This window comes from Eleutherodactylus coqui, chromosome 3 (assembly GCF_035609145.1).
Source record: "Eleutherodactylus coqui strain aEleCoq1 chromosome 3, aEleCoq1.hap1, whole genome shotgun sequence".
In the NCBI taxonomy this organism is placed as follows: domain Eukaryota; kingdom Metazoa; phylum Chordata; class Amphibia; order Anura; family Eleutherodactylidae; genus Eleutherodactylus; species Eleutherodactylus coqui.
In genome coordinates this window covers 242,496,186-242,522,948 of record NC_089839.1, presented here as the reverse complement: position 1 = coordinate 242,522,948, position 26,763 = coordinate 242,496,186, and the positions used below count along the sequence as shown (strand labels likewise).

Genomic DNA, 26,763 nt, shown 5'->3' with positions numbered 1-26,763 from the left:
TCACTATGCACAATAATAGGCAGAGAGCTGTCATTCATTGGCTGGAGGTCGGGGTGGGTGTGGCCAGCTTGCAGCTCATGAATATGCAGGACTAGTTCTTTGTCTTTGACTACTGCAAAAATATACAGCAGATATGTCATGGCAACCAACAAGCCTATCTCATATTGCTTAAGGGGACTGCAAAAAGATGGTGACAGATTCTTTAAGTCACTTCATAGTTTTGCAGGCATAGAAAAATTTTGGATGATGCATAGTCTGGTGAATAGATCACCAAATTTGAGTCAGGAAGGAATTATTTTTCAAATGGGGAAAATTGGCTTCAACCTCACTGGTTTTTTTTTTTGCCTTCCTCTGGATCAACATTGGGGGTTAATAGGCTGAACTGGATGGACATGTGTCTTTTCCAGCCTTACATGCTATGTTACTATGACACAAAAGCACAAGACAGGTTTCCATTTCTTCTTGCTGATTGTCAATAGCAGTAAATGAGAGATATAAAGAAGCATATTACAGCAGTTGTAGCAGAGCGACCATACCTTGAGACAATCCTGGTGCGCACAGGCGTTGCTTGAGCCGAGATGTTCCCAATACAATGAGAACTGTTCATCAGCTGTTGTCGGATATTTCTTGCCGCGTCCATCCTGTGTTTTCGAGCGGTAAGTTTGTAGATGCTACAGATACGATCTATAACTTTAGGAATGGCGCAGATTTCCTGGGGGGGGAAAAAACAGTTTAGCGAATTCATAGAATGCCGTTGTATTTGTAGGTCAGGTGTAAAGCGACAAGTTAGTGACAAGAAAAAAATCCTTGTAATATGTTACAAGGGGTCCGTGCCCTCACTGCGAGGGGTGGCACAATCACTTCATAGCAGGAACCTACCCGGGCTCTCTGAGTGTTCAGTGCAAACATCGCCAAAAGACAGCAAGTCTTGGTGAAAATGCTGCCCCCTTTATCAGATACTTTGTCTCCAGCTTTCTCCCTGTAGATCTGCATCAAGTTGAGAAGTATTTCCACAGAGTTCTCCACTCCGTAGACGGCGCAGACTGTTCCTTCATACTGGGGATAAAATGAAAACAGAATTCCACTTTGGGTTTAGTGAACAGGATTGCAAGGCAGATCTGTCGATCTCTTGACCACATTTGGGACAAAATAATGTAGACAAGCTTAAAGGTCCAAAAACCAGTTATGTCACAAGTTATGATCAGTGGAGGAAGCCCCGCTAATCACTGGAATAAAGGAGCAGAAACAATTAGCCAAGCACGGTCCCATCTGACTTCTGAATCGCCTCTCCTGGGAGAGTGAAAATGAACAGTGTGCAGCCCAGAGGTCTATTCCTGTATGTCGCAAACCTCAGCCCCTCACAAGAGAGTGCACCAAGCAGCGCTTCCCCTTCACAAGCAATGGGGATCTCAGCATCCAATCAAAATCGCTGACATCTTACCATGACAGGTCAAAACTTTTTGCAAACCCCAACTCTTATGCTTCAAATATTAAAATGGAGGGCTATCTTTTCAGCCAATTTCTGATCATCTAATAGTCTGTATGTCTTAACATTTTTAATAAAAGTATATTGCAAGATTGATGTTTTACCACTGTGGAGGAGGGCCTATCTTCACAGGCTGCTCCCTGGACTCACAGGCTGACAGATCTGCAGACACAGTGTCTGTAATCTCCACAATTACAGCTGTGTGTGTACAATATTGGGTTTGCAGAGGAGTGAGCATTCAAATACTGCCTCCTTGCTTATTTGACCAGAGAAAGAGCAATGCATCATGGAAAGTAAGGAAAAGGAAGTACAGGACAGTGAACTACTGGCAAAACGCTAGGCTTGCAACACACCGGCCTGAAAGTGGATTGCAAACAGCAGAAAAATGGGCATGACCACCGGAAAAGCAGAACAAAGACGTGAAACGGTACAACCGCCAGACATTGTTTGGCCTCATGCAAACGGAAAGTCCGGATTCCAGCTGCAGAATCCCACCCTGACTGCGGCAGATGACCCTGTGTACCTGTAGTCTTATTCTACCTGTCTTCTTCTGGGTTCTCTGTACTACGGATGGTCCACACGGCTCACCATCAGACATGTGCAGTCCAGATTTTTATTTTAATCTTTTTACACTCCTGCTTTTCCCGTGGAATCCGCAGCCCGTCCGCAATGTCAATTGCAGATAAGCCGCAGGTCAGATGGCTTACATTGACTTCAATCAAAGCCGTCCCTACGGGAACCGCAGGAAAAATGGGCATGCTGTGATTTTTCATCTGCGAGTGGAAGCCAGAGTTGGTTTCCGCTTGTGTGCATGAAGAATCATTTTTCCATAGCATGGAGGGTTATTGTTGTGGAACCCGGAGGCGGAAGCCAGCCACAGATTCTGCAGCAGATATCCACCCGTGTGCATGAGGTCTTTCAGTGAGGAGAACCTGGTGTATTTGAATCAGAAAATTGGCACACATACATTGATAAATCTATGGATCACGATTGCTGTTTTTTCTAAAATACATTAGAAAATTCAGACCTTTCTATTAAGCCTCTATTTTTTTTCTCCAAAACTTAAAAACGTATTGGACGAAACAGAGGGGGCTTCAGAGTTCTGCTAAGAACTCAATTATAAAAGTTCTCCAACACTTTTCATCTTTTACACAGTTTATACACAGCTCGAATAGTACAATCCATTCTTACCTTCGACAGATTAAGCAGCACCTGAATAGACAGTTTGATCACATCCATGCAGGGAATGCTTCGGTTGCAGCTACGGATCAGGGTAAAGATGGTCTTCACAGCTCCACTCTGTGCCATGTTCTCACAGCAAACAGAAGACAGTCTGGTGGCAACCTCTAAGGGATACACACATAGCAATGAGTATTCTAAAGACCCAACAATAGATAGGAGTATCGATCTTGTATAATCGTACCGAGATGCTGCAGAGCCGCCAGGATGAAGGAGATGTGTTTGTAGGTCAGCAAGTAATTGAGTGCAATCATTGTTCTGTTACATAGTTTATCTTCCTCTTTTATTTGTCCATTTACTTGTTGTAGACGCAGTCGCAGTTTTTTCACGGTTTTGGTATCATGCCTTTTCCTCCACTGATAACCTCTCCATAGAGCCTACCGGTACAAGAAGAAACCTCATTACTGATGTGCAGTTTGTAAGCGCCATAGTTTGCACTACAATTCTTTTAATACATAACATAGTATGCAAGGGAGAAAAAAAAGACACATGTCCATCAAGTGGAGTCGAATGCTCCACAGTGTTGATCCAGAGGAAGGCAAAAAAAAAAAAAACAACCCAAAGAGGTATAAGCCAATTTTCTCCATTCAACAGGAAACGATTACTTCCTGTCTCCAGTCTGGCAATCAGAATATTCCCCGGATCACTGACCCTTCTGAGGTTGTTAACCTTTAACTGTGCTTTATAAGCAGATATCAAATAATATAAATCAGGATGCTTTGGAGTAATTAAAACATACTTTTACGACATTGGGAGAGATTTAACAAAACTACTGTAAGGGCCCCTTCCCACTGGCGAGTGCGATACCAGGCCGTGATTCAGCCCGATATTGCCCTCGCCATCCATGTGAAAGCCCTGGATGTGAGGCGGTTTCATGTGAAAACAGTCTCGCATCACTTCAGGAATGAAGGGAATCCCCACGGCAGCTGTCACAGCCACGGCAGAGGATCACAGAGTTCTCCCATTGCTTTCAATGAGGCCGGCGCTGCTGCCATTGGCCCCATTGAAAACAATGGGCGATCTCTTAGAAAGATAGGACATCCTGCGATGTGTTTCCCGCATCGCATCACTGTCCCGTGCAGCAAAACATGGCTGTAGTGAATGAACCCATTCAAAAAATTGTGTTTCGTATTTGTGCAAGATCTGTGCGTCTCGCAACGCGCAAATCTCGTATGATTTTCTTGCCAGTGTGAAGGCGCTCTAAGGGTTAAGTGGAGCATTTACCCATTGTAACCAATTGCCTTGCCCCTTTCATTCTGCAAACATCTTTTGAAAGCAGGGGTGGAAACTGACTGCCTGCCACGGGCAACTCCTCCACTTTGCCTTTGCACAAGTTTTGACAGATGTCCTCTATATGTACACGCATATGTAGTAGGTAAGTTATGAGCACTATGCACAGAGGTACCTGGAATTTCAGGATTCCATTTCTCACTTTAGCAAGTTCCCGGCGTTGAATAAAAAGCCTGAAACGTCTCTGGATGGTAATGGCTGCTGTATGGCGACGTTGCAACCACGCTCGCACGGCATGCTGCAGAACGGTTATCTTTTGCCGTGTGATGCGGAAGTTCCTCTGCTGTAATCTGGACCGATACCACCTCTGCAAAAAGCAACCGCTTGTTAGGAGTTTACTAGTCCCACACAGCAATGCAGACCGCAACCTACAACGGAGGTTACAAACATATGGTTGCCTCCACTACACTCCTGCCACAAAGGTGTAGAAGTCAAGTCCGTACCTGAATGTAGATCACAGAGGCGATTTGTTCCTGCGCCTTTTTAAGAACTAGATGATTGCGGAAAAATCTCTGAATCCTCACAGCACAGAGATGGCGACGGACAGCGGAAGTGAACCTCAGAAGATGCCTCTGTCGATTTAGACATGCGACCTTGGAGAGAACAGATTGAGACAAAGCATGAACTAAATGCTGAAAAAGGTCAACTGTAAAAATATTTGTACACAAATATCAAATTGGGGTAAGCAGCGTGCAAGAACAAAGCCCTATGGATGAGGAACACGTAGAACAATCCCGTGCCCTACAGCAGCCCATTCATTTCTACACTTAGAACATTATACATAGTATTTTAGCCTTATGACCCGTTCACACGCAACGATAAATTGATCAAAATTACTTCAATCTAACAAATTTGAGCAATAGTCGTTCAGTGTAAGTGAGAAGAAAATATAAAAATCGCCCACTATTTGATCGCGGTTGTTCATCGCTGACTGATAGTCAAACACTTTGCTGGGTCGCTGGTTTCTCATTGCGTGTAAATGCTCCCCATAGAAAGTGAAGCGCTGAGCGAGATGTCTTTTAGTCTAAACACTCTGCAGAAGCACCGACAACCTTAGCGGTGACATCAGCACTCGTGCAGTTGTTTAAACGACTGTCGGCCCGTGTAAAAGGGCCATAGGTTAGAAAGCAGTATACAACACGGCCACCAGTATCTTATGGCATAAAATACTTTTTCTACGGTGAGAAACCCCCTTGAAAGTAAGAGGACACCATATTCTGAACTGCAAGAGGTCTGTCTGCCGGTCCAAGCGGATCAATAGAATGAAGTGGGTGTATCACTGGTATAACGGAGCGGCCCCTGTCTAGTTTCTGGCTGCGCAGCAGTGTTTGCAGTCACCGGCTCTGCAGGGAAATGCAGCACAACTCCATTCATTCTTAGGAAAAGCCAGTGCTGCAGCTCCTTCACTCCCAGGATCTATGAGGGGCCCCCTAGCCAGTCAATCCCCTCACTGATCAGAAAGTGTATACCACCAATATTCCATCACTTGCTGCAAATGGGAAGATGGAACAATGCCTCTACAGCGCCACCTATTGGAAGGTAGCATTCCTGCAAGTCAGTGTCTGGCTTTAGCTTATGTTCCCAGTCATTGTTAAAGGGCCTGTTAAAAGGTCAGAGTCTTTTCCAGAAGGCAGAAATAACCGTATACAGACAGGTTGTTTTGGGGGGGCTTTGCCTTATAAGCGTACAGTGGGCTGCTGGCCGGCTGGATGAGAGGCCTATGACGTGGGAACATGCATGTGCTTCTAAGTATTCCTCACACCTATTAGGTGCCCTCCATAAGGAAAAACTTTACTCCTCCTGACCCATCACTTTCTGTAATGATAAAACCCAATTAATGTTATGTGGACTCAAAACAATAAATGGCCCAAAAACTGATGTAAAGCAAAAGTCAAGTAGATACCCAATCACAGCAACCAATCTTCCACTCTTCTCTAAAGAGCCTCCCAAAAATTAGATTCCATTGGTTGCCATTAACAAGAACTCCACTTGACCTACTTAAATACAACTCCCTATAATTTCTAGTTGAAGATTTGCAGCCGCTGAAGGGGAAATATAGTATTATATGGCGACCAATGAAAGATGCCATTGATATGCCCCAAAAGCATACAGAAGCCATGTATACCAAGATACCATGCTGGCTGCCTGCAGCTACTGACCGTTTACTACATACTGTCTTATCATGGGGTTCAATGCATTCTAGTATGCAGTCGGCTCACATTCCATAGGCTTCACTGTGCTTCTAAAATATATGTACATCTGAAAACATGGTGTAATACATACCAAAATTGGAAAAACAAATGTGCAAAAGCAGCCCTAAATGGGTTGCCCAGTTGTAAACTACTAATGGCCTATCTGAAGCATCAGCCGTCAATGGTAGATCAGCAGGGGTATACCGCCCAATATCCTTACTGATCGGCTGTTCACTGGACCGAGGCGTTCCGACACTAAGCAGATTTCTGCAAGAAGCAGACCACTCGGTTCTTACTGTAGTGGACAGGCCCTGTTTTACACGCAAAGGTCTCACTCACTTAAATGGGAGCTTTACTTGCAATACCAAGCCTGGCCACCGCAGTAAGAACGGAGTGGTCTGCTTCTTGCAGAAATCAGCTCAATAAACAAGCACACCGACCCATAAAACTGCTGATTGGTGGGCATACCGGGCAGCAGCGCATCACTTTTCTACTGTTGATGGTCCATCTTGCAGATAGGCCATGAATAGTTTGCAACTAGTCAACCCTGGTATTAGTGTAATATGTCGACACTGGAAGTGTGGGTGTGCCCGGGCTGAGCTACAGGTAACGCTCACAGCTCCCGATTGGCTGCGGCGTACCCAGCTTGACAGAGCTGCTGAGAGCTCTGAGCATCATAGGCACACCGGTAACCACTTACATGCTGCAAATTATGTTGATGGAAGCGTGTGAAGGGTTTTCACAGAGGGAGGAGGGAGCTCCTTCTGTTTTTCATTATCGGACCCCCGCGATTAACCCCTTAGTGACGGAGCTTTTTTGCTTTTTTCCCATTTTTGTTTTTTCCTACTCCCTTTTAAAAAGATCGTAGCTCCTTTATTTATCCATCGACGTCGCTGTATGAGGGCTTGTGTTTTGCGGGACGAGTTGTATTTTTCATTGGCACTATTTATTGTACCATATAATGTACTGAAAAACTTTTAAAAAATTCTTAGCGGAGAGAAATGGAAAAAAAAACGACATTCCACCATCTTTCGGTGCGTCCTGTTTCTACGGCGCACAAAATGCAACAAAAATGACCTGATATTTTTATTCTATGGGTCAGTATGATTACTACAATACCAAAACTTATGTAGTTTTTTTTTTTGCTGTAGTACTTTAAGATATTTTATTTTTTTCAATTATTCTCTGCGGTCATTTTGTGCGCGTGATAACTTTTTTATTTTTCTGTCGACGTAGTTGTGCAAGGGCTCAATTTTTGCGGGATGTCCTGAAGTTTCCGATAGTATCATTTTGGAGTACATACAACTTTTTGATCACTTTTTATTGCATTTTTTCTGGAAGACAGGGTAACTAAAAAAGTGGATTTCTGGCGTTCGTTTTTTTTTTTTTTCCGGACGACGTTCACCATGCAGGAAAAATAATGCACTACTTTGATAGATCGGACTTTTACGGACGCGGCGATACCAAATACATATTTTTATTTTATTATTTAGATTTTTTAGTAATTGATATGGCAAAAGGGGGGTGATTTAAACTTTTATAACTTTTTTTTTATTTTTTACAATTTTAAAAACTTTATTGATCTTTTTTCTTACTTTACTTTGAAGTCCCCCTGGAGGACTTTAACATGCGATGCTTTGATCACTCCTGCAGTATGACATAATGCTATAGCATTACGTCATAGACTGCCTGTAAAAAAGCAGTCTATCAAGCCACCCTGTGTGGATGGCTTGATAGGCAGTCTGCTAAGACAGCCTTGGGGCCATTTATTAGGCCCCCGGTTGCCATGACACCTGCACGGCTCCCCTGATCTCACCGCGGGGGGGCCGTGCGGGACCCCCAAACAGCGTTCGGGGGATTTAAAGGGTTAATAGCCGCGAACGGCCGAGCGCGGCTATTGCCCGCGGGTGTCAGCTGTAGTAAACAGCTGATGCCCGCGCTGTATGGAGGGAGATAGCGGCGCTACCTCCCTCCATACACGTCCTGCAACAGCAGGACGTAGTTTTATGATAGCGTCGTCACTAAGGGGTTAAACAAAACAAAAAAAATTGCTGCCACCAGCCCCGACATTGATGAGCTCCAGCAGTGAGAAAGCCGTCTGTCAGAGATAGCCGGCCTTCTGCTGCATTGGAGCAGTGACCCCCGCTGTTAACCCCTTACATGCCACAAACTATGTAGATCGCAGCATATAAAGATTTCACAGAGAGAGCGTGCTCCCTCTGTGAGGTCATTGGGCCCCCAAATTAAAAATCGCGGAGGGCTGACAGGTCGCCGTTCCAACAGGACGCCAGATACAGGAGTCCTGCTTTGCCATCGCCTCCACCGAGCCATCTCTGTCTCCCGCCAGCTCAGTGAAGGTGTATTCGTCCCGTTGCCAATCAGGAGCTGTGGGTGTGAAGTGGGCGTAACTTCTAGCTCAGGCTGGTAACGCCCAAACTTCTGGTGTCGACATATTACACTAATACCGACAACCCCTTTAAGGCCTGATTCAGATGACATTTTACATCTGAAGATTCTCCTGGTATATCTGTCCATAGTACAGCAGGCTGGAATTGGGGCTTAATTCAACAATCTGAGTCAGAGAGCTGACAACTATAACCATTGCATTGGTTGTTCCCAGGATCCATCATGTAGGCAGACTTACCGCACTATAAGAGTATCTTCTCTCGTGTAGAAATACAAGCAAACTAAAACATTTTGTTCTTAAAAGGTGTATTTCTGAATGTGCCAGAAACCCAAGAGCTCATAGATTTCGATACAAATCCCCCTCCAAACGTCCTGCTTGTCTTGTGTTTAGTATAATCCTAACTTGTGGGGATAACGGAGTAACCGTACCTCTCTTCTGACAACATATCCCCTGTACGCAGACTGAAGAATTCTCGCTTCTTGCTTCTGCAGAAACTCTCTGCGTATGTTCCTTGAGACAAGGGTCTCTCGCCATCTCCTCTGGATGCACACAGCGGCCTTCCTGATTCTTATAAACCTGACAACAGACACAAATCGCAATACTATTAACTCCATCTTAGTAGCCGTTTAATCTGCTGTAATCATTCTGTTGCCTTGATAATGTAACCATACTGCCATCCTACTTGGGCAGCACCAGCTTACCTGGCCCTCTCCTGCTTCACCCTCACCCATCGCTGAAGGGTTTCAACAGTCCTGATGAGAGTAATGGACTTTCTACGGACAACGGAGGATCGGTAGAACCGCTGGATCACGCAGGCAGCTCGCTCTCTTCTTATTAATGCCCTGATTTGTGACCCCCTGAAGGCAGCCTGAATTCCGGAAGAAAGAAAGAAGTTCTTATATGTTTTAGTGCATCTTCAGATTGTCCAGTCTAGGTTTACACGGTCTAAATATTTGGTTAGTATCCACACATATATGTAATATTATATTATACACACACACTGTAAAGCTACTTTTACGCGGCATAATTATTGTGCATGCTGTTCGTTAGATCGGGCGGTTTACAATTGTGCAATGTGAACGCATGCAGTTAAAGAGCGATCAACGATAAATCGCTGATCAAATCTTTCATGCAGACCGTAAAGTCATCTTTGGTCTGCCGCTGCATCGCTCACTTTAAACTGCCTAGTTGTTACTCTATGAACAACTGCCTGTTTACTGTGAATGGAGGCGGTCGGGAACGATTCCCGGCCCGCTCTAAGTGCAGCATGTGGTAGTGACGGTCACACCGATTAGGGATAGGTCTGCTACGTGGATCTGCGCAGTAGTGTTTGAGAAACCAGTCTTATCAGTAGCACCAATGCTTAGAGGACTACTTAACCCCTTAATAATGTGACCCTCCCCCCCACATTTAAGAAAATCGTAACTCCTTTATCTATTGATGTCGCTGTAGGAGGGCTTGTTTTTTGCGGGCCGAGTTGTAATTTTAAGTTGTATCATATAATATACCATATAATGTACTGAAAAACCTTTAAAAACTTGTAAGTGGAGTAAAAGAAAAAAAAAAAAAAAAGACATTCCGCCATCTGTTGTTGCGTCTTGTTTCTACAGCGCACAAACTGTAACAAAAATTACATAACTTTATTTTATGGGTCGGTACGATTACTATGATACCAAACTTACAGTTTATGCTTTTGTTTTTTTGCTGCACTTCTTTACTAGACATTCCCTAATTTGTGTTGGTACCATTTTGGAATACATACAACTTTTTAAAAATCGCTTTTTATTGCATTATTCTTGGAGACCGGGTGATCAAAAAAGTAAATTTCAGTCCCCCCCCCCCCCCCAGACGGCGTTCCCGTGCGGTGTACATACTGCATTACTTTGATAGACTGGACTTTTATGGACGCTGCGATACCAAATATGTATTTTTGTTTTATGATTTTGATTCTTTTATTGTAAATTTGGCACAAAGGTTTTTTGGTTTTTTTTTACTTTTAAATTTATTTATATTTTTAAGAATTCGTACACATTTATTATTCTGATTTTTACTTTTTTTTAGTCCCCAGGGGTGACAACAACTTGCGATGATTTAATCGCTCCTGTAGTAGGATGTAATGCTATAGCATTACATCATACTGTGATCGGGCAGGCAGTCTATCAAGCCACCCCAAGGACATGGCGTGATGGGCAGTCTGCTAAGACAGCCATGGGGCCTTTCAGACGGCCCCACAAATGCCATGCCACCCGCACAGCTTCCTGCGATCTCATTGCAGGGGGCGGCACGGGACCCCCGAAAATCATTCGGGGGATTTAAAGAACTGACAGCGGCATGTGAGGGGGCTAACTGTTCCGATGAGACGTGCGGCTGATTGGAGCTATTGCCGCCAGGTGTCGGCTGTAATAAACAGCCGGCGCCCATGCTGTATGAAGAGAGGTCTCTCCATGGTTCATACATACCCCGATGCTGCATGATTCAACTGTACGTCCTATAGCGTTAAGGAGTTAAATTGTTAAATAATCTGTGCTTTAAGAGAGCTGCCAGTCATTGGCTGAAGAGCTGGGTGGGTGCGGCTAACCTGCTCATAAATATCCAGGACTAGTTCTGGCTGTTACTAATAACATGCAAGTTTCTCCAAAACTACTGCACAGATACATACAGCAGACATATCACTGTAATCAGCGGGGCAGCCACTACCTTATGCTGCGCTCAGTGAGGACTGCAAAAAGATGGTGACAGATTCTCTTTAAGACAAACCCATCTGTAGCAGCTATAATTAAACCAATCTCCTGGCAATGATTACTTATATCCCCAGCAGGATAAATAGCGCTCCTCTTGTAGACGAGAAATAAGGACCTACCTGCAGGAGAACAGCGGACATTCTGAGCTTCATGTAATGGTGCCGATGTAACACCTGGAGAACGTGCGCCCGGTATCTCTGCTGTATGATCAGCGTGGCCCACCTATACTGGAAGAAAAGCTTTCTCTGTGCATAGCGACGCCAATGGGCCTGCAGAAGAGACTGTGGTTGGTTTAATTTCTGAAGCAGAAACCAAGATACCTGTTCTAGTAGCAATGATCTGTCATCACAGGTAATAACCACAAACGGAAGTAACGGAGGGCAAAGAAACAGGCAAAACATTCAATAGAAGAATTCTGAATTGCATTATTGCTAGATTTACCATATAAACTGGAGGTTTTCAGCGCGCAATTTGATTTGTGTGAGGCATCTGCGCCAACTAGCCCACCTCTTCAGATCAGACCCTACACTTAATAGTTATACCTCTCCTGGGCCTAGGTCTACAAAATGATCTCTGAGCGGGTAGGATTCAGCTATACTCGAGTTAAAAACAACTTTTGACAGATTGAAAGGAGTGATTGTTCTGCATGGAAGCAGCCGCTCCTCCAAATGTAAAGTGCAAGAAATAGAAAAAGACAGCAGAAAGAAACATAAAAATTCATATATTAAGGTTTCTCTACTGTGGCTGCAAGGCAAGGGCAAACAATCACGAAAGTTGCAACATCACTCTGCAAAGTAATATGAAGCATGCTCATGTTTGATTTTGCATCGCAGCCACAGCCGCATATGCTTCACTCTGTTTGGATTTGCTGTTCAACTTTGTTTTAGTAATAGCATATTATAAATTAAAGATCCACTAGTCCACTACACCAAATGGCCCAGGAGTTTCTAGATATAAATTTACAATACGTAAATTGTTTCGCTTTCTTCATTTGGTCCAGTGACAGCACTATAGGTTCTGTTCATATCACTACATCAGAACTCTGTTTCCCTGAAAATAAGCCCTACCCTGATTTTTCAGGATGTTCAGGGAGGCTTGAAATATAAGCCCTAGTCCGAAAATAATCCGTAGTTACATTTCATTAAAAAATAAAGTCAATAGGAATACATTACGCAGCAAGCTCGGCCCATGTCCTTCCAGCTGCTCTCCAGGGCCCCAGCGCAGCTCCCGTAGTCCTGGGCCGCCCACACAGGATCACTTCCTGGTTACAGGATACATATGTCCCAAAATCACGAAGCAATGGCTGCAATTCATTTTTTGAGTGCTGCATGGATTAGTTCACAACCATTGCTTAGAGGAGGTGGGATTTATGAATTGGTTGAGCCATCGCTTAGTTAATTCATAAATCCCGCCTCCACAAAGCGATGGCTGTGAATGGCTGAGTGTCGCAGTTCAGCCAATCAATACAGCACTCAAAGAACCAATCACAGCCATCGCTTCAGGGAGGCGGGATTTATGAATTCTATAACCAGGATGGGATCCTGTGTGGGTGGCCCAGAACTTGAGGAATTGCATATAGACTCTAGAAAGCAGAGGGAAGAACCTGGACAGAGCCGACTAGGTAAGTAAAATAAGACATTCCCTGAAAATAAGCCCAAGCACCTCTTTTGGGGCAAAAATTTATATAAGACCCTGTGTTATTTTCAGGTAGCATTTGCGTTTCAAGCTCCTATGCAGCCTTATTGTGTTGCTCATCCATCTGTTCCATACTTTTTACTAAATTACCCATTGTATGTTAGCAAGCAGTAGGGAACAGATGGGAGTGTAGAACAACTGCAGGGTCAGTATATACAGCATTTGTGCATTGTCTAACCATAGAGACAAGTCTGTGTAGGAGCTATAGACCCAAAACTTTAAAAAGAAAGTTTACAAAAGTTGCTTCACTTTTAAGTTTAAATGTTAGATGTAGGAGGAATTTTTAAATAAAACTTGTCATTCCCTTTAAAGTTTTTATTAAGTTAAAAACATGTAGCCCCCAATACACACCTGAATTATTACTGCGGCCCACCGAGCCTTCATGAACCTTCTTTGGGCATAAAAGCATCGCATGGCAGACTGCAGACAGATCACTTGTCTCCTGACACGCAGGTACGCCATTCTCTGCTCCCTCGTGACGTGCAGAGATCTGTACCACCGCTGAAGGAGCACCGCAGAGGCCCGCTGCCGGTGATACAGTTTCCTCGCTCGGTGCATCCTGTAGTGGGACTGTAACTTCACGGCGGATTTCTTGAGCAGCAGGAACCTTCTCCGACACACGGCCATACGTAGATAAGCCTGCAGTTTTCTTGCAGCTTTCTCTTGCTGTACAATCCTGCGTGCCAACAACCCTCTGAAAGCAGACTGAATTACTATAGCAGAGGCCCTCACTGTTAGATACCGGTCTCTTTGCAGACTAGTTTGACGACATCTCCTGAACCAGTTTTGTATACAGCACGCAGACGCTTTCACTTCTTTGAACTTTTTCCTAATCAGATAGGCTCTGAGAGCTGCTTGGATAACCACCGCCGCTGACTTAATCTGCAAGAAGGCTTTTCGCTTCTGATGCATCTTGAATGTGGCCTGGATTACTAGTGCAGCCGCCGTCCTTCTTGATTCTTCTCTCTTCTTCATAGTACGGAAAGCTGACTGGATGCACAATGTTGCTTTCTTTAGTGCGGTAAATTGCTTGACTGCCTCTTGTCTTAACAGGTTTGCTCTAAAGCGTAGTTGCATCTTCCTTGCAGCTTGTTGCAGGGTGATATAAGATTTCCTCTGTCTGTACATCCGATAAGATGCTTGGATCACTGCTGCCGCTCTATTTTCCTGCTTCCGTCTTTCCTTGGTTTTATAGGCTCTCCATGTGGATTGAATGCAAGTTGCGGCCTTTCGAACTGCAAGGAAATTGGAGCGCTCGGATCTGGCGAGAATCAACGCTCTGTATCTTCTCTGGAGACAAACTGTTGCAGCCCTAAGTCTTCTATATCGCTCTCTTTGTAGATAAGCTTTAACACACTTTTGGATGCTCGTGGCCGCATAGTGCATTATTTTAATCTGTTTTCTTACTTTTGCTCCTCTAAAGGCAGCTTGAAGCAATATAGCAGATCTTTTAGCGGTTTGGTACAAAGATAAATCCCAGTCCCTTGCCTTCTTTGCTCTGTATCGCCATTGTAGGTTTTTGGTGGCTTTTAGGAGGCTTTTGTAGTATGTGTGATGCACATACATGCGATAACTGGACTGGATCACAATGGCAGCTTCATTCATAGTTTTTATATTTTGGCGCACCCTCATTCCTCTGAACGCTGCCTGAATAGTGATGACTGAGCTGTATAGTTTTAGAAATCGCCCTCGAATCTGTCTACATTCGACCACCGAGCGGTACCACATCTGAATCTTGCAGGCCGCCTCCCGCTGAGCTCTATAGACAACTACGTTTCTGTGCATCCTGAAGCAGGCTTGTATTCTGGTGGCCATTCTGTGCTTCACATCAAGGTCTTTCCTTACTTTATATCCTCTGTACGCAGCCTGAATGCAAGATGCAGCTTTTCGCATTGACCGGTAGCTCCGATAACATTGGCACGCCACAGCAGTTGCTCTGTAGAGTCTCTGAACACAGATGACTGTCTTTTTCAACTTAAGGTACTGTTTGTGCTCAACGTATGTTCTATACTGTCTCTGGATGATTCTGGCAGCTTTTCTCTGCTTTCTTAGCGCCTTTCTGACGTGCCAGCCTCTGTAACTGGCTTGGATACAGATGGTGGCATCTCTTATAGAAGAGTAGCGCAACATTTCGATGTTCATCATCTTCTTTGCCCGGTATCTCCGCTGCATCACACATACCGCCCACTGAGTCTTTTTATAAATGCGTTTGCATAAATACATCTTGCATGTCGCCTGGATTTTGGAAGCCGCTTGGTGCATTTTCGTTATTTCCCGCCTCGCCTTAGCACCGCGGTAAACGGACTGAAGTTTTATCGCAGATTCACGCAACTTTAAGAATGCTTCTCTCTCATACAAAGCAGATCTATAAGACCTGTAATAACGTTGTAGAACAATTGATGCACTTTTCAGATTTTGATACTCCGCACGCGTTTTACGCATCCTGAATACAGATTGGATGATCGCGGCAGCGGAGTGCATTTCCTGTAGATTCTTTCTCTCTCTGAAACCCCGATATGCAGCTTGTAACACGAGGACGGCCGTCCTTAACTGAATGAACTCCTGTCTATGATGAGAAGCAAGCTTTTTTAATTTATATCTCTTCTGCACACATATGGCTGCATTCCGCAGCGCTAGAAACCTGCGTCTTTCTATTAACGATCTGACGGCTCCCTGAATCACCCGGGCAGCTTTGCGTTTAGCCTTAAACTCCCGTTGCAGCTTCATTGTCCGGAAAGACGTCTGGATGCACAGGGCGGCACCTCTCATGTTGCTGTACAACCGCATCTGTTTATTCCTCTCCTGACAAGCCCGGTAGCGTCGCTGAACTACTATGGTCGCCTTTCTTAGCTTTTTGAAGTGACGTTGCTGTCTGAACATTCGATACTGCGATTGTATTAGAGTCGCAGCCCCATGCATGCAACCAATCCGCTTCCTGAGGCTTCGCCCCCTCCATGCCGCCTGAATAGTGCATGCAGCTTCTTTAAGATTCATATATTGACTCTGCAACATCCTGCCTTGTAATACTGCTCTGTAGTGCTGCTGGATCACAACCGCCGCCTGCCTCCATTTCTGGTATTCCACCCTCTGCTTGTGCATCTTGAAGACCGACTGGATCAAAGTTGCAGACTTGTGCATCTGAATGACTCTTTGCCTTGTCTTCACCCCTCTGTAAATAGACTGTAGTTTGATTACATTTTTCCTGAGGTGAACATATTCTTCTCTCTGCATCCGAGCAGCTATTGTGTTGCGGTACCACCTCTGTATTGTGGTGGCGCTCTTCCTAATTTTAAGGTACCGTTTTCTGATTGTATAGGAGAGGTAAAACGTCTGAATAGTGCAAGCTGCCTTATGTAGATCCCAAACATTCTTCCTGGCCTTCCACCCTCTATATGCAGCCTGAAGGACTATAGTGGCGATTTTCATTTTTAAATAGCGCGATCGTTGACGCTTTAGTGAAAGGTAGGCTCTGTAGCGACTCTGAATGCGCTCGGCAGACCGCTTTAAGGTCTTATACTTTGTTTGGCATACATGCATCTTGTAATAAGACTGGATCAGACTTGCTGCTCTGTGCAACTTTGCAAACTCTCGCCTAACTTTTCTGCCCCTCCAGAGAGCTTGTAACTTTTTGACCATCCGACACGTATGAAGATATTTTTTCCTTTGCCTCCTACCAATCAGTACAGCCCGGTAGCGCTGCTGAATGGTTACCGTTGCCTTCTTTAATTCTTCAAACTTTCTTAGAGCAAGCGATCTTCTGAAAGCAGACTGAATAACAACGGCGGCGGCATGCTGCTTGTGAACTTGTCTCCTCACCTTAAAGCCACGGTACGCACTTTGTATCACGGCAATGGCCCACTTGGCTTTCACAAAATAATCCATTTCTTTCTTCTTTTGTTTTTGCCCTCGGTACCAACTCTGAATAGTAAGGGCAGATCGTAGCATTTTTTGATATTGCTTCCTTGCTACATAACATTTGTAGTTGGCTTGTATGACGATTGCCGCAGCATGCCGAATTCTCATTCTCTTACGCAGTACGTTACTGCGGTAGGTTGCTTGCAACCGCAGAGCGGACCATTTCATTAGCAGGAACGTTTTCCTGTGATGCAGAAAATGATTGTGTGCGCGGATTCTTCTTTGTAGGACCACAGCAGCTCTGTGAACGGTCAGATACTCCTTTCTTGCCTTGTGCATTCTGTAGCCAGCCTGCAGTCTTGTCGCAGCGCTATGCCACACTTTGACTTGTTGTCTCACCAGGTACCCTCTTACAACAGATTGGATTGTCACACACGCTCGCCTTCTCCTTAAGTAGTTCTTTCTCTCTTGAAGCATCGAGTTGTTTGCTCGAATCAGTCTTTGCATAAAGATGGCAGTCTGCTTCAGGACAAGATAACCTTTTCTTTCCCGACGCATTTTAAACAGGGACTGCATCCTTACTGCAGCTGCCCGCATGGTCAGGTATTTACGTCGTTCTTGAAGCATACGATACTGGGACTGAATTGCAATGGCCGCAGTTGTCTTGGCTTTCAGCTTGCGCTCCTGCCACCTCCTGCAGGCTTTCTGAAGCACCGACGCTGCTCTATTTTCTCTATTCGTTTTGACGCGTTTCCACTTCCTATAAGCAGACTGGATAAGAGCCGTTGCAGATCTTAGATGGAGATAGCGCTTACGCTCCTTTCTAGCCAGTAACCAAGAGCGTACGTGAGCCTGGATGGTTCTCGCAGCATTCACAGTCCTCTTGTATGAAGCTACAGCAATCTTCGATCGGACTCTTGCTTGCATCAGGACAACATGTACTTTAAAGGATCTGTAGGACTGTAGAGCAGCGAAACTTCTCCAGCGTTTCTGTAAAGCAAGAGAAACATTGAGCTAACTGTGCCAACATGACGGAGCTTCTAAGGTTTAGGACTTATGGACAAACCACATAAAAAGCCAGATCAACTCCTAGACGCACCTGAATAATCACAGCTGCACGTGTCTCAATGTCTTTTTGTCTTCGAGTTCTTAGTTCCACCAACTTCTTATAGGCCAAGTATCTCCTCCAGCGCTTCTGGATTAGGACAGCAGAGGAAATTCTCCTTAAAACCCTACGCTGTGCAAGGAATTTGCACGCGGCCCGCTGTAGGACACGGGCGGCCTTGTGTTTCTTCTGGTAATGAAAGAAGGGAAATTATGTCAGCTGCCACAAGTTCTGAGTCATCCATAAACTCATGCCCAAATCCCAATGCTATCTAATCATGCCTGGTCCCAACCACTATTGGGCTCACTCACACGCACATATCCGCAAATGCTAAAAACCCAGAGATGTCTATTCGGCGACTCACACCTGTGGGGGGCTGGGGGGGGGGGGGTGACTCGTGTAACTTTTCACCCACAGCATGACTTTTTTTGGCAAATATAGGCTTGGGGATTTAACATACGCAGCAAATAAAAATGTACATTTGCAATATAGTGGGCATTGCCCATGCATGAAATATACGCACATAATATATGGGACACATGTGCCTGTGTGAGCAAGCCCCAACAACCATCAAATCTGTGGCAGAAGGCAATGGAACCCGAGATGGTCAAAAAAACAGAAATGTTAGAGAACGGATTATGGAGGCCAAATACGGAATATATGTAAAGTCTTAACATTGTTATGCATCTATGTACAGGAGACACAAATTCCACATTGGGTTTAGGAGTCTTTAGAGAGGATCTGCCGCCTCTCCTGACAGGTTTCAGGTAATAGGTCATGACACACTTATAATTCTGCATTGTACCACTCCTCTGTTACTTCTCTATGAGTGTAACAAACTAGGGTATGTCCCTACATATATGAGGTGACAGTAGTAGGCTATGTAGCGACATCCCTTGGATAAGCAGAATAGTAACACACAGTTCTCAATTTATTCGTATATTGGGTGATATACCTGTGTGTTGTACACCGATTTTATGAATAGCGGTCCTGGAATACACAAAGTGGGCCACAAGAATGAGCCGAGCACCGCATGGTTATGGAAGCTGGCCAAAAGAAAATCTGTGTTACCCATAGCAACCAATCACAGCGCAGCTTTCATTTTACTTTAGCAGTATTAAAAATGAAAGCTACACTATGATTGGTTGCTATGGGCAATAAAAATTACAGGGGAAATCAGTGAGATTTTTCACTGTTGATTTTAAGTTCGTCGCCTGCTGCTGAAGAACACTCATGCAAAATTTCACTCAAGTCGGACCAGAAGTGTGGATTTCATATGAAAGAAAACAAATTTGGCGTTTTATATAGAACATTTTCAGGAAGACTGGCTCACCGTAGGGCCTCCTGCACACGGGTGGGTCTGATCCTGCATGCGGGATTCCCACAGCGGAGTTCGACCCGATGCCTGGCTGGTGACCCCTGCATGGCCATCTGCACACAGGCGGGTCGGACCCTGCATGCGGGATTCCTGCAGCAGAGTTCGACCCGATGCCAGGCCTGCTTACTGGTCGGGCATCTTCTCCTGTGCTGCCAATGTGCCGGGCAACACATGTGCACTACAGGGGACGCCGAGCCGTCGCTATGACGTGGCCTTCTCTGCATGCGCAGTAGAGAGTCATCGTTATGGCGACGGCGCAGCTCCTGCGGCCATTCGGCAATGATGATTGCGGAATTGCCACGGCACAGACGGCTTCCACTGAATTCAATAGAAGCCGGCCGTACGTAGCCGACAGCAAATCGCAGCATGCTGCGAATTCTTTACCGCGAGCAGAAAATTGCAATAGATCCCCGCTCGTGGGCAGGAAATTGCGTTTTTTTCTATAGCATGCTATAGGCTTGATTTGCTGCGAAATCCAGAGGCGGAATCCCGCTTTGGATCTCGCAATGCAAATCCGCCCGTGTGCAGGCGCCCTTAAGAAAGTAACCATCAAGAAATAATCTGGAAAAAAATAACCATTATTTAAATGTTAATTCCTTGGTGGTTCACGCCAGTTTAGCAGAAAGGGCATCACATACATCAGTCACATGACTACTACAGCCAATCAGTGCAGAACCAGCAGAGACCACTGGAGCAATGACCCTAGAGTGTTGGGGATTTAACAAGTAATGGCTGTACAGTTTCATACTGATAGTTTTCTTGAAATCCCAGACAACAACCCCTCACAATTCTTGGGAGATGCACGGATGACTTCTAACCCCGACCTGTAATAACTGTTCTTCTGCCACCAATCTGTGCCTCCTCCAAGCCGCCTGTATAACTCGGGCTGCCCGAGCTTCTTTACGAAGATCCAGAAGTCGAGCACAAAGAAATGAGAGGTAAATGATCACAACCTGAAATAAAAATGTAAAAAAACTTCAGCAAAGTAACCGTGTCTAGATTTACAAGATTTCAGAAACATTTCAAGTGTAACAATGGCAGTCGTACAGCACAAGTGCGTTCTGCAGGAAACCTATTCCAAAATAGTACATGATGGCAGATATGCTTTAACCTTTCCATACCTTTTCATCAGGTATGGTATTAGACATGTCAGAGGGATGGATCATTGCAGGAATTCCTCCCAGGTCAGAGACTGCATTCTGCACAAGACTGAAGTTTGCCTTCTCATTCTCTAGTAGCTCCTCAAACAAGGATGATGTAAAAGCTAGGAGAAAAGAAAAAAAAAATCAAGTATCCAACATATTAACTATATATGCAAATGTTTCCAAGTTTGTGACATGCTAAAAACAAACAAACATTTTTGTACTAACCATAAAATCCTTTTATTGGGGGACACAGCTGAAGACTGTGGGTATAGCTACTGCTACTAGGAGGCAGACACAAAGCTAAAGAGAGTTTGCTCCTCCTACCAGCACCAAACTAAATAGTTTTTACCCTAGTGTCCTCAGCTTGTTTCCCTACTGAATCTGGGAATACAGGTCTGGCAAAGAACTAACCCAGTTACCCCACTGAGGAGAGCAAACAGACTAGCGTTAACCATTCTGTTTGCTGCGCTGACCCCAGAAGAAAAGAAGGCACAGTCAACTGTTAGTTTGACCTGGACCCGCCAGCTATTTTGTCAAGGCAAGACGAGGTCTTCGTTGATGTGGAAGGCCGACCCCACCTTAGGAAGGAAGTCCTTGTTCTGAGGGAAGACTGTGAACGAAGGTTTGGCCGACGAGGCTGCGAGCTCAGAAACCTGATGGATGGAGGTGACCGCCACCATAAAGGCACCTTCCAGGACAAAAGACCAGCTAGGATATTGCACAAAGGCTCAAAGGAGTGAGACTGCAAGGTGTTCAGTACCAGTTTGAGGTTTCAAGTTGGAATAGGAGAACAGTATGGTGGGGGGCTGGTGTGAGCGACCCTCTGTAAGAAGGTACGGACGGCAGAAATTAGGCGTATATTAGGCACAATGCGTGACGGCACGAATCCTACCAAGACCAGCATTTGAAACACTGGTCCTTTGTTCCTGACAGGAACAAACAGTGTAGCATTACGATCTGCCCCCTCAAGTCTCCAGTCTGTACTACTTACATTGCTGCAGACCAAAACCATTTAGTTAATTTCCTACACTACCCCTTTATCAGACACATTGGTATAAGCTGTATGAAAAAAAATATATATACACGTTACCTTGCTCATCCATCCCCAGGTATACATCTGAAGAGTTGTCAGAGTCCGAGGAAGAATTCAGTCCTACAGTTCCAGTTTTACTGCACTCTACTGTCTGAGTCGTCCGCTGACTTATAGCATTTGCTGGCAGGTAACTCGGGTGGTAATGATTGATTAGATAACAGAACACCCGACCATCAGAAAAGGAGACCGTGAAGTTTTCAACCTACCAGAAATGATAAGTCAGACAGCACTGTAACCATTTTATTGGATTTAAAAAAAAAAAAAAAAGTTTAATTTGCAGAACTTCTTGTTTAACTTTTTATGTTATGAAATAAATATGACAGATTCAGCTACATCATTCATAGACATAGTGGAGGGTATTCAAGAACGACTTCACTGGTAAACCTGAAGAGACTATACCGTACCTTTGTGCTATAGAATGCACAGACCGCATTAACCCATTCCATAAGCAGTAGGACTCGCTCGCTGTAATTGTCGGGCAAAAAGGGGTCGCTGTCACGGTTCCTTGCAATGGTTGATGAGGAGAAAGCACGGAGGCTGGCGAGCTGCTTCTGTACACCATAACGGTCTGTTAGAAACTTTATTTCCTCCTTCAAATGCTCAATATTGAGAAAGACATCCACCTGTAAGATTATTAGGAGGTTTTAACATGTTATCTCAGGGTAAGCCAGTTATGCAGTAAAGCAAAGACACACCATATATTTTGGTCCCTACTTAGATCCATAGTGGTCCACCTCTAGGAAGCAATTTCTAAGAGGAGTTTTTGAAAAGACTTTCCAAGTGGTCCAAAACTTACTACATGCAGGGGGATATTTAATTCAGCAGGGCTTAGCGCAGGCCAAAAAACAATGACCTCTGGGATAAAGCATCCAGCGCTGCCCATGCTCTGCTAACAAGAGTTAGAAAACGATTATCAATGCTGTCCCCAAGTCAGTCATGAGAAGAGGCCAACTTGAGTGGAGAGCTGGTGGGATCCTATACTCCTGTGTATTGGCATAGGCTTCTTGGCTAGACACTTTTCCATAAAGTGCATTTTCCTTTAATGTCCTCCACATATCCCTTCATCCCATGTCAATGCATGCAGCGACTCAACGAGAATCATTCAATCTCTGTATGCAGAAAAAGGAACGACACTGCGTTCACTTTTGAACGACTGTCTGTTAAAGTGGCAGCGGGTAGAGAACACTCACTGCCCACCCACCTCGTCTGCATGCCAGCAGCGCTCCGAGTGATGCCAGTGATACTCACTCCTGTATAATAACACAGGAGTGAGCTTCACTGGGATGTTGGGCATTGTTTGCTCATCCCGTGTAAAAGCACCATTACTCTCCTAGAGGATGAAGGGTCCAGGAAGTCTACTTCACTATCAGAATTGCAGCGGTAACATCTGTCTAATACAAACCTTTGCAGTAGATTACCTGAAATGTAAACACAATATGCCACAGCAATGCCAGTGTCCGTTCACGATGTCGGTCTACAACGTCCTTTGATGTGAAGGTGACACCTACGAAAACAGGGTTACAATATCCGTCAGTAACAAACAGCATAGCAACACCTCCAGGAGTTGATCATTAAATCTGAACTGTAATGCCGAAGGAAAGGTCTCACATTTATGGTCAATATAAAGGATCCTTCCTGATTAAGGAAACTGACACTGATTGTTAACAATTTGACATAGCAAAAAAACTGAATTAAGGCTTATTCCCCTAAAGTGATGACATCGCACTAGGACATGTAATTATTTAATGAGGAGTGGGGGTTGGGGGGGGGCGGACCCTGGAGATGCAACCGAACCAGAAAATAAGAGAGAAGAAACTCTAATTTAGCACTTTGTCCCCTTCAAAGTTTTACAGGAGCTCCCAGGCACTCGCTGTGCGAGGGAAAACTTTGAGGACGACAGAGAGCTAGTGCTGTGACCCCCTTCATTCTTCAGATCATCAGTGATCTCAAAGGCTGTCCTGCTTCCCAAATTACCGATGTGAATAAACCTTTAAATTAAGAAAAAAAGATAAATCTTGTTAAATAAATCTTGTTATTTGTATAGTGCAAAAGTATTCCGCAGCGCTTTCAGGTAAATTATTACCCCCCACCAAGCTGGGTACTCATTTTACCGGCCTCGGAGGGATGGAACCTTGCGCCGGCTACCTGAACCACACGGGGACTGAACCCACAACCTTCAGGTCATGAGCCAGAGCTTAGGACTGCAATTCTGCTGCCTTAACACTCTGCGCCACACTGGAAATACTCACTCATTGTGTAAAAAGAAAAAAAAAAAAAACGCACCACAAAGTTTCTGGAATACGCTGAAACAGTCTTAATTGCCCAAAGGTGTTGCAACTGGGCCTTTAGATCCTGAACACTCTTAGGCCTCTGTCACACAGGCGCTTTTTACCGCAATTTAAATGCATTAATCACGGTATAACCCTCCCATTTAGATCAATGGGGCCTTGCAGACATGCGCTCGCCACAATTTGCGAGCAGTCTGTTCTATACTTGTCCATTTAGCGCACCTCATCACCCATCACAATGATGGTGTGCGCTAAAACACGCAGTCAGCCACAGGGAGCTGCGGCCAAAAGTGAAAGTAATATTGCGGCAAAGCAACTGCATTTGGAATCGCTGCACTTTGCCGCGTTCATGTGTGAGAGCGACCTTAAGCTGCCAAAGCTCATGTCTTAGCAAGTTCTATTACTGCTCGATTGGCAATAAGTCTGCCAACTGGGTAGGCCAAGGAAATGTGACAACCGCTCCACAGCAAAGGCAGCAGTTAGGTGCTCCCCCCGAGGCCTCTGTATTCAAACACGACAGTCACTGGCTTCCAGACAGAACCTGAATTTGTCACTAGTCCATAGCAGTCCAGGTTTCTTGTTCATGACACCACTGCAAACAAAGGGGACGGTGTTGGGGTGTAAACAGCGGGCACGTATTGGGCGCTGTGACACCAAATGTCTGTCTGCAAAGCACTTGGAAATGGTCCCAGCAGAGAGGAGGTTCAGTAATGTCACTTGTGTCTGGATGGTGGACAACAACACCGCTTGCGCTCATCAGCGGATCAAACTATCCGCTCTACTGGTGGTCGGTCTGTTCACATTGTGTGCGCCCTCAAGCAACCACTGCTCCCTACACCTCCTTGCAGCTTGATCACAACGGCCTAGATGGCAGGCAAGTTGGACAAAACGGCCATTCTGCTTCTCTCATTCTAACGATACGCCCCTCACAAAATCTGTTAACTGGGCACAATGCCTTAGAGTGCGTCGTAGAGGCGTCTAGCAGGCAACCATCTCTCAACAAGAGTTGCACTACATAACACTAGCCCAACAGCCTTTTTATAGACCAACGGGGGAAGCACTTTCATAGCTTCTGGTGGCAAGACCCAGCGTCTAATCAGCTTACAACTGTGATCATCTCCTATCTCCCTCTCTCATATCCATCCATCCCATATGCATCCATCTATTCATCCATCTGAAAGCCATCACTGACTGACTGGCCACTAATTCTCTAACTTCCCGGTGTCGCACAAACATGAAATTTGGCAGGAGCATTCTTTAGGTGCTAAATAGGAAAAGTAAAGGGGTCACAAATTGATTATTCAATGTTAAGTGCAAAAGCATTAGCATTCTTTAGGTCCTAAATGAGGAGAGTTGGAGGGGTGGCACATTATGCAGTGGGACATCGGTACATGCAGCCTGAGGAGAATCCTCTATGTGTATACATATTTTATCTCTCGGTTACTCCAAAGTAACCACCACTTCATAAAATTTTCTGTGCAAACACCACGTAAACACCTGTAGCAAGTTAACTCAGGCAAGGCCAGGTATATCAGCTAGTGATCTATATATCTGCTTGAGACATAACTGCATGCCAAATTTTGCAGCAATCTGACATTTCTATCTTCGTGCCCACCGGGCTAGGAGGTATGCTATAGAGGTTAGGAATAATAAACATTAATGCCAAGGCATTGTCTAGATGGCATAAAGTCAAAATCAGGGCATACATAATACAAGTTAAAAAAGAACAAAGATAATACAACACGTCTATGCAGTCCGCTCCTTACCACGTTCATCTTTTATCTGCACACCCCTTTCTGTCAAAACTTGTAAAGCTACTTCCACATTGTGCATTTTCTGCAGGCGGCTTATTGCTGGGACTCTCAGCTTTTTTGATAAGCTCCAATTCTGAGTTAGAAGTTCCATTGTTCTCCTGTTTACACAAAAGAACAGTATAAAGATCGAGGAATTAATTATTCAATACTATATATCAGGGAGTGTCTAATGCCAGCCTCATATTCCAAGAGTCAGGATGAAACAACTGAAGACTAAAAGGAAGAAGCCCACCTTCTGCGGAGACCAAGCTACAACTGGCTAGCTTGGTGCCTGCAGAAGGGGTATAGCTAGTAGAAGCAGCTAACTTTTCTTTTTTTGCTTAGAGTCTGCCTCCTAGTGGCAGTAGATATACTCATGGTCCTAAGCTTTGTCCCTAATGCAACAGACAAGAAAAAGGGGTCTTTCAGACACCTGTAATCCTGTAACGCAAACACATTTTACCACTCATATTACAAGAGCAACAGCCAAAGCTCCTGCGGCTCTACTGGACTGGACTTAGATCACCATGAAATCCTAAAGTCCAGTACGGCATAAAAACTAGAGCTCCAGCTACTGTGGTTGTAATACAGACAGTAAAATGTGCTTGAATTAAGGCAATTTCGCACCCAAGTTGTTTGTAGAGGGAAAAAAAGCGGAAGTATACGCCAATTGATCCTGGAATTTTTTTGAGCCAAAGCCAGAAGTGGATTCAACGAGAATAGGAAATACAAAGTAACAAGTAAACTAAAATACTTTGTCCCAATCCAGAAAAGAACAGTCCAGTACAGAAAGAACGGAGAGACATGGGTAAATCTCTATATTATATGTTATTTAATAAGACGTATATTTCCCTCTCCTGCTGCATTCACTTCTGGCCTCGGCTCACGAAACTGCAACAAAAACCGTAGTGGCGTTTTTTTCCAAAAGATGCTGTGTGCGAAATACTTACAACTGTCTGAAAGCAGCAAAACTCTGCAGCCAACTGTTGTCTATGTACGGAGACTTCTGGAATTCCGTGAAGACAGTATCCTTTATTTTTCCAATCTTTTTCCAAT

The 26,763-nt window shown here is 44.6% G+C and overlaps 1 protein-coding gene across 2 annotated transcripts in view; it reads right to left on the bottom strand.

Moving 5' to 3' along the window:
• Positions 1–26,763, bottom strand: part of ASPM (assembly factor for spindle microtubules) — a 45,405-nt gene that overhangs the window by 1,349 nt on the left and 17,293 nt on the right. The window contains exons 12-28 of one of the 2 annotated variants that reach the window (XM_066597196.1): positions 25,681–25,826; positions 23,045–23,130; positions 22,031–22,249; positions 21,624–21,828; positions 20,510–20,652; positions 20,213–20,341; positions 18,005–18,199; positions 13,402–17,895; positions 11,475–11,636; positions 9,316–9,482; positions 9,043–9,190; positions 4,459–4,608; positions 4,131–4,322; positions 2,910–3,102; positions 2,678–2,832; positions 880–1,056; positions 537–712 (exon numbers count right to left, since the gene is read on the bottom strand). In XM_066597196.1, coding sequence (XP_066453293.1) covers positions 537–712; positions 880–1,056; positions 2,678–2,832; positions 2,910–3,102; positions 4,131–4,322; positions 4,459–4,608; positions 9,043–9,190; positions 9,316–9,482; positions 11,475–11,636; positions 13,402–17,895; positions 18,005–18,199; positions 20,213–20,341; positions 20,510–20,652; positions 21,624–21,828; positions 22,031–22,249; positions 23,045–23,130; positions 25,681–25,826 — 7,137 coding nt within the window. The remainder of the gene's footprint in view (positions 1–536; positions 713–879; positions 1,057–2,677; positions 2,833–2,909; positions 3,103–4,130; positions 4,323–4,458; positions 4,609–9,042; positions 9,191–9,315; positions 9,483–11,474; positions 11,637–13,401; positions 17,896–18,004; positions 18,200–20,212; positions 20,342–20,509; positions 20,653–21,623; positions 21,829–22,030; positions 22,250–23,044; positions 23,131–25,680; positions 25,827–26,763) is intronic. The other variant, XM_066597197.1, reaches the window with a different exon arrangement.